At 37.4% G+C, this 11,897-nt stretch overlaps 1 protein-coding gene across 1 annotated transcript in view; it reads right to left on the bottom strand.

Annotated features, from left to right (window-relative positions):
- The window catches only part of ATIC (5-aminoimidazole-4-carboxamide ribonucleotide formyltransferase/IMP cyclohydrolase), a 30,816-nt gene that overhangs the window by 500 nt on the left and 18,419 nt on the right, over window positions 1–11,897 (bottom strand). The window contains exons 11-15 of the mRNA XM_044241548.1: window positions 11,205–11,294; window positions 8,542–8,670; window positions 3,088–3,180; window positions 1,699–1,881; window positions 231–386 (exon numbers count right to left, since the gene is read on the bottom strand). Of these exons, the coding sequence (XP_044097483.1) occupies window positions 231–386; window positions 1,699–1,881; window positions 3,088–3,180; window positions 8,542–8,670; window positions 11,205–11,294 (651 nt within the window). The remainder of the gene's footprint in view (window positions 1–230; window positions 387–1,698; window positions 1,882–3,087; window positions 3,181–8,541; window positions 8,671–11,204; window positions 11,295–11,897) is intronic.

Here is an 11,897-nt window from a genome sequence, read left to right as displayed (position 1 = left end):
TTTTTTTAATGATTTTATTTATTTGTCAGGGTCGGGGGAGAACATACAAGTAGGGAAGGGGGCAGAGGGAGAGGAAGGAAACACCCCCTGCCCCCCTCACGGTGAGGATCCCTGGCATCATGACCTGAGCCAAAGGCAGAAGTTTAACTAACTGGGCCACCCAGGCATCCCTGAAATAGTTTTTACATAATAACCAATTCTATGCAAATATACATCAATTCCATACTTACCCTTTTAGCTCTGTCTACATTATCCCTGAAAGGAAAGAAGGCATCAGAGCTGAGAGAAACTTCACTAAGTTTGTCAACCCATTCCTTCTTCTCTGCTTCAGTTAATAATTCAGGCACTTCTTCAAACAATGCCTTCCACTTTATCAAATCCTCATCCTAAGAGTAGAGGGTGGAGATAGGAAAGAAAGATTTTGGATTAGATCTTTAGTACTTTCTGATGCAAATCAGAATGCCAGAAAGCACTTGGGCATTTCTCCCAGGATTTAATTACAACAGCTCATTACAGTTTACACATCTAGAATCTTTTTTTTTTTTTGAATCTTTTTTTAAATGCTTTTAGCATTTCATTAAGAAAAGTAATTCTAAGTGTACCAAATAAAAACTATACTATTTACTTCGTAAATCAGTTTAAATATATTTTGCTTTTTAATCTCTGCCTAAGTAAGATCTACTACTTTATATCTCTGTGTCAAAGCAAGCAAGCAGATGATGATGGATGTTGCAGAACTGCATCTGCGCAGTCTCAAGTCTACAGCAGGCCTAACAGAATCAGGGTATGATTCATGGTATTCGTATTTTAATAAAGATGCTTCCATCCTGGATGACTTTTTGGCTTAAACAGTGTACTTTTAACTCTTGCTCACAGAATTATGAACAGGATTTTGCTACGTAATTTTAAACAGGGAAATACAAATATTAGAGTAAAAGAAGAAAGGCTTACATGTTAAATACTTTATGGTTATAAGGCACACTCTTCAATGACATTTACTTTGTCATGGGTTCCTGTCCCTCAATTTGTCAACAAGGTAGTATGGTCAACTCACCCTCTCAGAAGACCATCGAGAATCTGATTACCAGACTTCTTTCTTTTGTTTTCCATATAGGATTAAGCACAAATGGGGCCAAATTCTGTATTTTTGGCAGGCTACTTGACATTGTGATTTTATTATTCTCATATGCCTTCTTTAAAACTGAAGACATTAAAGAACACATAATTTAACAAAAATAGAGTTGTTAAAGGCACTGGTAGAAAATGTGGGGGGAGAAGACCCCGATTATGTGCCATCAGATTAATTTGTATTTCGTGTTGAATACACACCTATCATGTAGCAAGCATCATGCTTGGCAATGTGACAGAAACCTCAGGATAGGTGAAGAAACAGTCCCTGCCATCAAAAGCTTAAAATCAGTACGAACATATAAAACTGAAGTACAAACATATAAAACTAAACCAATGATTATAATTTAATACAGGGGAAGGTCTATGGTGTCAGAAAGGGATGAAGAACTGTGAACAAAGTCAAAGGCAAGACAATGAAGAACTGTTGAGAATTTTATAATCACAATTTTAGACAATGTAAAATTCAAGAATAGCATTTTTCTCTCAGTAGTGATGAAGGTGTCTGTTACAGAAAAAGGTGAGCGTACCAGTATACTCTACCCACAAACCCAATGACAAGACTTTTACCTCGCCAATGGTTCCAGTAACATACTGATCAATGGCATTGGAGATTTCTGCTCTCTTCACTCCAGTTTTAAACTTCATTGAAAGGACCTGTGGATGATGTCTAAGCCACCAATAATTTGCTTTATCCCCTGCAAGGCGTGTGCAGTGTATTCGAGACTGCTGTCCTGCTCCAATGCCGATAACCTGAAGAACATGAACATTAAGATGACCATCTCTTACAACAACATATTTTTCTTAATAGATCTTTTGTGCAATTCTCTAAAATCTATCAATTTAGTAGAAAATTATCAGTCCAAAATACAAGCAATTTTTAAGGCATTAAAAGGTAAGGGAAGAAGTTTATAACTACTATTTATACATTTTACCTCTTCAGTGACATTTGAAGTATGGTTACTAATACTGTGGAAGTTTCTAGAACTCTTGGACATCAGCAGTGAAGCACAATTTTACCAGAACTTCTTAGAACCTGAGTCAAAGGAGGCCAGTACCCACAATCTCTCAAGTTTTCATTATTAGAGACAAGCAATCTTTTTACAATTGACAATCAACTAAAATTCTGAATTTTAAAAGTCTTCCAGATCACATGCCCATTAATACCCACACTTTCCCTCCCCTACTTATGGGTCAAATAATTGAACAAATGCTAAGAGAAGAGCTCAAGACACAGTGAAAAGGGGTCCCAATGCTGCTGAAGTTATGGCAAAACCAGAACCAGATTAGTCCACAGTTAGAAGAGGCCCCAGTGATGAGCTAGGTCGGTCCTGCATTCTAAGGCTCAGTGCACTAGGAAACAAGTTCAGTATCTTGCTTAATTAACATCACTAATCAGTATCTTGATTGTGGTTGTGGTCATGTAACTAGGTAATTGGGGAAAACTATTCAAAACTCGACACTTAAAAAGTGAATTTTATTGTACATAAATTATGTCTCAGTAAACTGGATTTTCAAAGATCACATTAACTTGCAGTCTACAGATTCTTGGTAAAGTAACCTTAGAAATACATGTGAAAATACCCAACAAGCTGCAAAAACATGGAATAATCGGTGGCAGTACCATTCATTAGTCTCTCTCCACTGGAAATACCACACCAACCAGGAGGAGGGGAGCAAATGAACTAGTTTTAGAGCAGCTATTACAGTCCCACGCATCCAAATGTGTCAACTCAGTCTGAGGAAGAAGCAATATGACCAATTTTAACACATCGTTCCAAAGACAGTCTGTGATCGTCACTAGCTTTAACAGTCCTCTATGTTACTGAGTAAATACTGACAAACCCCGAAGAGAAAGACAAAGATTTTCCTTTCCAAGCAGTCTAGGACTTGAGGGATGGGTATCATTTTGTAAAAAATGGGTATCATTTGTAAAAGTGGGTCTGAGAGCTTGATTACCTGACCATTCTTGGCATAGCACACGGAGTTAGACTGCGTGTACTTCACAGCAATGGTGGCTACAATGAGGTCTCTGAGCGCAGACTCTGGCAACTGAAAAAACACAGGATGGTCAATTGCATCAGATTTTTGTAATTCCCTTTAACTTGAAGCATCTTACATGTTATTTATTTTAACAGACCTGAAATGTAGTATCTCTCGAAGGACATAATGAAATGAACTGTTCATAGGAAACTCTACTGTGTTTTACTAAAAAACCAAAATCAACACTCAACATACTTATGGAACTCAGCAGTGCCTAATGCATCACAGACTCATATTAAAGTCATTTGCAGCGACTCAGGCTTAATTCTGTTTACACATCACGCTAGTTACAAATTGCCATATCCACCCAAATTGACAAAAAAATATTTTCTCAGCCACAGAACCAAGAAACCTATATGGAAAAATGATAAAAATTTATGTTCAGAAAAAACACTTGAGAATCATTTTCACATACATTACAAGCAACTGTGATGCCCATACACAGCCAAGGCTGTTCAGGGAAAAAAAAAAAAAGGATCATTTTCTGCTTTGTCCAAAAATTCTAAGTAGAAACTGTTCAAAAATACTTGTGAACTACCCCAGTCCAAACAGAATAAAACAATTATTAAAGCCAAAAATGTCACTATGTTTAATAAAAAGAACAATTACAAGCTGAAAAGATGATTTATATAGCTATGCTGAGTGGACAAAGACTGTAAGTAGCAGCTAATATCAATTAGCTAAGTGAAAACCTAAAATCAGACTTCATCAAAGGAAAACTTCTGATCTGCAAAAACCCTGTATTAGGAGGATAAAAGGACAAGCTATAGACTGGGAGGAAATATTTGCTAACCACATATCCAAAAAAGAACTAGTACCTAAAATACATAAAGACCTCTTAAAACTCAAGTGACAAAAGCAATCTACTGAGAAAATAGGCAAAACACACAAAGAGATGTATCCGTAAAAAGGATATGCAGATGGCAAATAAATAAGAAACAACATCATTAGCCATTAGAAAATGCTAACGAAAATCATGAGATACTGCCACATACCTAACTAAAGTGACAACAGTAAAAGCGAGTTAAGGATGCACACACCTGGATCACTCATATGTTGCTGCTGCAAAATGTAAAATGGCACAGGCTCTCTGGAAAACAATTTGGCAGTTTAAAAAACTAAATATGCCAACTATGATACTATCCAGCAGCCACCATTACACTCCTGGGCCTTTATAATGGAGAAATGAAAACTTATGTTCACATAAAAACCCACTCGTGAAATGTACAGAGTGAAAATTATAAAAGGGGGAAGAGATAAGATGTTACTCAAGGTTGGGGGTGGAAGGAGAAGGAAATGAGTATGACTTTTAAGAGGGCAACCCGAGGGACCTTCTTGGCCATGGAAATGTTCTTTCTGTGCTTTGACTGTATCAGTATCATTATCATGGCTGTGATACTGTAAGATATTAACACCAGGGGAAATGGGGCAAAAGATACATGGGAATTCTTAACAGTGCATGTGAACCTATGATTTTCATTTTAATCTTAAAATTAAAACCTCAATTAAAAAACACTGTTAGGGGGCGCCTGGGTGGCTCAGTGGGTTAAAGCCTCTGCCTTCTGCTTGGGTCCTGATCTCAGGGTCCTGGGATCGAGCCCCGCATCGGGCTCTCTGCTCAGCAGGGAGCCTGCTTCCCTCTCTCTCTCTGCCTGCCTCTCTGCCTACTCGTGATCTCTGTCAAATAAATAAAAAATCTTTAAAAAAACAAACAAAAAAACCCCCACAATGTTAGAATTTAAGAATTTGTCATTCTAAGATAGTACTAATGTAGTATATCCTTTCTTATCTGTTATTTGCTGTTTGAGACACCAACTATATATTTTAATCTTTTAGTTCTAAGAAATTTTAATTACATAAACCAGCTTTCCTACAGGTCTGCCTTGAAATGCAACTCCGGTATTCTGAGTTAGGATCAAGGAATATAAGCCATTTCAAGAGGGGGGATGGCCGGAGTTGGGAGTGAGGGACACAAACAGTTAAAACAAATTAAAGCTTTATTTAAGAAAAATGGAGGAGGTAGTAACTCAGTCACATGTTCATTAATGCTTACTACATACTTCTACTTCTCCCACTGTTCTAAGACCTAAAAAGATTTTGAGGCTGACATGTTAACAAAACACTGCTTTAAAAGAAGAGAAGACTCTAGGGGCACCTGGGTGGCTCAGTAGGTTAAGGCCTCTGCCTTCGGCTCAGGTCATGATCCCAGGGTCCTGGGATGGAGCCCCGCATTGGGCTTTCTGCTCAGCAGGGAGCCTGCTTCGCCCCCTTCTCTCTCTGCCTGTCTCTCTGCCTACTTATGATCTGTCTGTCAAATAAATAAAATCTTTAAAATTAAAAAAAAAAAGAAGAGAGGACTATAAAGAAAGGTAAAACCATCACTCTTAATTGCTTGAGCTTCCAAATTTCTAATTAAAAATACATATGAAACAAGTAGAGAAGAATTTAGATAAAAGATGAATTAAAGCCATATCTCACTCCTTGTAAAAAAAAATTAAAAAAAAAAAAATCCAAATTAGCACAGCCAGGGGTATAAACCCTATCAAATACTGCTATATTATTTATCAGTCCAATACCTATAAACCTAAAAGGAAAACTTAACAAAGTAAGATCCTCAATAGTTAGGCAGAGCTGCCAACATAGGTACCATGTAATCTAGGTCAATACTGTTTCAGTATTTTATTTTATTTTGTTTTAAGATTTTATTTATTTATTTAACAGCGAGAGACCGCAAGAGAGGGAACACAAGCAGGGGGAGTGAGAGAGGGAGAAGAGGGCATCCTGCCAAGCTGGGAGCCCGATGTGGGGCTGGAGCCCGATGTGGGGCTTGATCCCAGGACCCTGAGATCGTGAGCTGAGCTGAAGGCAGACACTTAATGACTGAGCCACCCAGGTGCTCCCTGTTTCAGTATTTTATTTTATTTTTTTTAAATTTATTTGACAGAGAGAGGGATCACAAGTCGGCAGAGAGGCAGGCAGAGAGAGAGAGGAGGAAGCAGGCTCCCCGCTGAGCAGAGAGCCCGATGCGGGACTCGATCCCAGGATCCTGAGATCATGACCTGAGCTGAAGGCAGCAGCCCAACCCACTGAGCCACCCAGGCGCCCTTAGACTCTTTTTTTTTTTTTTGGTTTCAGTATTTTAAAAGATACACTAACCAGCCAGATTAATAAAGTGTTAAAGAAAAGGGGGGGGCACATATTACTGTAAGGTGCTCATATACAGTAAGTAATATTGGTACAAACACTGCTTCCAACTGGAAATCCCAGTACTTTACAGCCTTGACCACAGGAGGAGATGGCAATGAACTTATTACAGGTATTTCTACACATGATGCCTACACCATGTTCCTTTACTTCAGGGCACCATTAATTTTCAAAAACAAAAGTGAAAAAATATCTGTTAAATCAACGAAGATCACGTCTTCATCACTATACACTTATTAACAGGCTGAACCACCCAATAAAGGTTTTAAAGCTTATTTTCAGCAATTCTACTTAAAGATGATGAGAATGAAGTCACGCCTGGGGCTCAGACCTGGAACAACTGCACCTCTTCATTTTCTTTTTCTGTTACAAGGAATGACTTATTAACAGACTAAACCTTTTCTAGGAACAAACAAGAAAGCTCAACACTGAGGCAGTAAAATATCAACCACTGAGAGGCAAAGATCCCAGAGATAAGCAAGAAGAAATGAGTGTGACCATCTCTGCTTTTCACCTCAAGGCACTGTCCAAGATGCAAGGCAATAAGCTAAATGGTAAAGGAACTGAGTAGCACTCCTGTGGGTGTTACAGCACTAAGTGGCAACAATGGAGTTCAGAGAACACCAAGGAAAAGTGACACTAGCAGACACTGGTGCTTTCAGCAGAACAGGGGTGAACCCTAAAAGGACCAGTCCTCACAAAGACTTAAGCCCAAATTCAAATCAGCTTAACTCCTGCCAGGATAAAGACGATTTGACTTCTACCTCCTCTGCCTACCAAAAGTGAAGTCAGTTCTGGAGTGAAAAAAAGACTCCATCCAAACACTCAAAATACCTCTATAGTTTTTTCACATTCAACGCCCAGCATCCAACTAAAAATACCAGACGTACTAGCAGACAAGGCCACAAAACAATGCAGCTACACATCTTAAGTGTGGGGTGTGTGTATGAGGGGTGGGGGGGTGGAGAGGGGGAGAAGGGGATGTGAGGGGTGTGAGGGGAGAAGAGCCAATGATAGCACTGTAAAAAAATCCTTCAAAACTGAAGATCCAAAAAAACAAAACAAAACAACAAACTGAGGGTCCAATTAAGAGATTTCAGAGAAGAAATACAAGCTTATCCATTTTCCTATTATGTAACCTAGGACAAATTTCTTAGCCATAACTTAGATCACAATTTTGTGATCTTTACGAGAGAGATGACACTAGTCACCCACCGCCAGTCCCCACTAAGAGTGCTACGCATAGTAAATGATAGAATACACATATGTATGTGGAAAAAAAAAAAAAAATCACACTATCATCCTAGGAGTATATCCTTCCTAAAAGACAACAACAGTCTAAAAGCAAAAACTTGACCACATAAAAACAATGACCACAGTACTGAAAATGGAAACAAAATATCAGAGTACATTTACACATGGCTTGCCATGTGGCCTATTTGTAGGGATGTCTGGGTGGCATAATCAGTTACGTGTCTGCCTTGGGGCTCAGGTCATGATCCCTGGTTTCTGGGATGGAGTCCCTTGTCAGGATCCTTGCTCAGTGGGGAGCCTGCTTCTCTCTGCCTCTACCTGCCACTCTGCCTACTTGTGCTCTCTCACTCTGATAAATCAATAAATAAAATCTTAAAAAAAAAAAGAAGAAGAAGAAGAAATATATTTGTAGCTTAGTGCATGGAAAAAATTCAAGTCACTGAACAGAATTATGAGAAACATGATCTCACTTAGGCATAACTGAAGATAAATACCTCTAAGTACTAAGTACATATAAATGCACAGAAGCTCCTAATATGGTCATTTATTCTTTTTTTTTTTTAAAGCACTTAAACTTATCTGATAACTCAAAGATGAGCCAGACATTTGCAGATCAACCAGTTTTAAATATGGTCTTAATAAATGCAGAAGCTTATAAATATTAAAAACAGACTTACTGAATTACTAGCATTCAGTTCAGACGACCTTTTTTTTTTTAAAAAGATTTTATTTTTTTGTCAGAGAGAGAGAGAGGAGAGCAGCAGGCAGAGGGAGAAGCAGACTCCCAGCTGAGCAAGGAGCCCAATGGGGGACTGGATCCCAGGACCCTGGATCGTGACCTGAACCAAAGGCAGATGTTTAACTGACTGAGCCACCCAGGCGTCCCCAGTTCAGATGTTTTTTTCAACTTACATCTTTATTCTTGGTCACAACGTTGCTAAATAATGACTTGTCAATGACACCATTATTTCTCTTCTGACTTAAACGAAGACCAAAGAGAGTTCGAACTTCGTTTTCATCTGGATTATAGGACTGATCCATCTAAAATAAAAATTTAGAGTCAGAATCAGTATGTCTACAACTTTCAATGTTTTTCACTTAATTTATGTACAAAAAAATCATCACAGTAAGGTTATATGCATTTTTTCCCAGCTTAAGCCTGTGTAAGATCACTTCAGTAAAGGTACAATAGAATGGTCAGTTACTAGTATTTTGTTCTAAAAAATTTTAGAGGTTTACAATCCTGTGGTGTTTTCTAACAACAAACATATTAAAACAGTATTTCCAGTGACAGCATTTCTGGTTATACCAACTGAAAGCACTGTATCTTACTTTTGGAAGATCAGCGGATAAAAACAAATTTGCAAAAAAAAAAAAAACCAACAACAACAAAAAAACAGGTAGTAGCATAAAAAATAAATTCTAATTTTCCCTTTTTTCTAATAATCTATTATAAAATACAGAGTAAACACCTGAATTAAATAGTTAAAAGGGGGAAAGCAACATTTGCAATCAAGGTCTTTGTTACTTGAAAGGGAATATATGTTGTTGTTGTTTTTTAAGTAATCTCCACCCAAACATAGAATTCACAAAAATCCTGAGATTAAGAGACACCTGTTCTACTAACTGAGCCAGCCCTGGCATCCCAGGAATATATGTCATTTGTTGCTATCTTTCTCTCACAAATTTTGAACTGAAAAGGTATCAAGACATGAGAATAATCTACATAAGACCACTCTCTCCCTAGATATTATTCTAAACTTCACAATATCTCTTAATTTATTCTTTAAAGGATCTTTGACTTAGAAATCTGATTCTGTAACTTATAAGCAAGCCCTCATAATTAATTCTTCCTAATTTGTACTTTCTTGAATTCCAAAATATTCCGTTTTCTTCCGTATTATCAAATTTCTAAAACTGGGATGTGCTCTCCTTATTAACTGATGTCAAAAAAAACTTACAGCCAGAGAGGGGAATAAAGCTATTCCACAGCTGTAATTGTTGTGTCCATGCGCATTTGGCTAAACTCTCAAATAATATACTGGGGAAGGCCCGGTGTAGTCTTTTGACATCTTCAAATGTAATGCTGTCAGGTGCTGAAGAGGTTACAATGAGTTCAAAGTTTAGAAAACAATCTCCATAATGACATATGTAAGTATTAAAAAGAGCTTTAAGTACTTAATACCCTTAAAAAAGACCACTGGGGGGCACCTGGGTGGCTCAGTGGGTTAAAGCCTCTGCCTCTGGCTCAGGTCATGATCCCGGGGTCCTGGGATCGAGCCCCACATCGGGCTCTCTGCTCTGCGGGGAGCCTTTTTCCTCCTCTCTCTGTCAAATAAATAAATAAAATCTTAAAAAAAAAAAAAAAAAAAAAGATCACTGGATTAAGAAACTGAAGAATACAGCCTCTGCTGACTGAAGGGCTGAACTTAAATGAAGGGCCTTAACAGAAAAGTATGTATATTTAATGTAGTATTTTTCTTCTCTCCTTGAAAAGCTGACACTGAATTTGTGGTGTATCATACAACTAGTGGTATCTTACAATAAAGGCTATATACTTAGAACTTCGATTATACGGAGTTATGATTCCACAAATCTTTTGACATGAGCACTTTCTGTAAAACAGCGTTATGAATTTTTATTTTAATTCAAATAACTCTGCTTTATCCATTTATAATCTTAGACAATGGGCTAGTTTCCCTAATAGAAAAGAGCTATCAAAATCAGTGAGGAAAAATCTCAACAATTAATCAGAAAAACAGGCAAAGAATATGGTCAGATACTTCATAAAAAGGAATTAAAAATACTCCTAAATATGAAAAGATGTTCACCCCACACATAATGGGAAATTAAGCTGCAATAAGATGTCATTTTATCTATCATATTAAGATGAAAAAGTTAAAGGACACGATGATGGTAAAGTTATTAGGAAATCAGCATCCTTAACAGTCCCATTAAGACATAAAATTTGTTCTAACACCCTCAAAGAGGAATAGGACCTATCAAAACTACCAATACCCACTGATTGCCACCCGGTTCTAATTCACTGCAGGGTGTGTGCAATAGCCAAAGACTGGTGACTGCCTACACAAGCTACACAGACATGGGGCAAACTTCCAAGATGGTGAAACTATATGTGTTTTCATTAGTGGGAAAAAACAACATAAAAGGAAAAAGAAATACAAATATTTGCTGTAAAGTATCAAATATTTCAGGAAGGATGAGCAAGAAATTAAAAATATTAGTTACTTTTAAAGACATTACGGTAGCAGAAGGGAAGGATGGGGAAACTTTTCATCAAATAACATTAATACCTTTTGAACAGGAAACCATGTATAGGTATTAACTATTTTCTTAAAAATTTAAAATTTGAAACCAAGAGTAAGGAAGCTCTCCTCACCTACAACCTAAAAATTAACAGTAAGAAAAAAGAAAACTAAAGGATTTAGAATTAAGAAACCACAGTAAAAAAGGATAAATTAAAAGGTTGTCATCACAAAAGAAAGGTTAAAAACGGGAAAAAGCAACACAAAACAGAAGAGCAAATTACTGTTTTAAACATGAATTAAACTAACCTGAAGAACACAGTAGTTTCCATTTTTTTTTTTAGAAAGTATTTTCAAAGCTTCATCTTCATATCCTGGGGCAACAATACCATCAGATACCTATAAATATATTCAACATTAATTTCTACTTTCAAAAACTAGGGAACACTTCTTAACCAATCTAAGCACAACTGTCTGTCTTAACGCAGCAGCATTTTCCAGTTTCTACCTCCAACAGATATATTAAAAACTACACTCGGAAAAGATAAGCCTATGTTAGAATACAGCTTTGTACAGTTAACCTTATCTCATTTGCTATCCTTTCATGGTTTCTGGCTGTTTCAGTTTTAACTAAGAATATATAAACAATTCACTCTAATACATGTACCTTAGGAAGAAAAATGATTTCTCACTATTCTGCTCATGGAGTGGTGTTTTGCACCAGAAAAAGCACGTTCTAGTAGTCCCCACTCTGCTAGTACCAGGCAAAATGAACTTAGGCAAAGCTAGGTCCACAAGAGCAAGACATGGGGATCAGATTACATCTCCACTAATAACCTTAGGCAAGGCAAGTACCTCAGCAGCAAGTCAAAGGGATCAGATTTAACATCTCTGAAAGACGGAGAAGTCAAAGTTCATACTACAGAGCCTTGTGCTACATCATAAAATGCAGCAGGTCAGCTTCACTGTGGGTGATGGTAGAGGTCATGGGAAGAATCTCTA

Source organism: Neovison vison, chromosome 3, assembly GCF_020171115.1.
Source record: "Neovison vison isolate M4711 chromosome 3, ASM_NN_V1, whole genome shotgun sequence".
Taxonomy (NCBI): Eukaryota; Metazoa; Chordata; class Mammalia; order Carnivora; family Mustelidae; genus Neogale; species Neogale vison.
The sequence above is the reverse complement of the archived record's forward strand: the minus strand, read 5'-3'. Positions and strand labels throughout refer to the sequence as shown.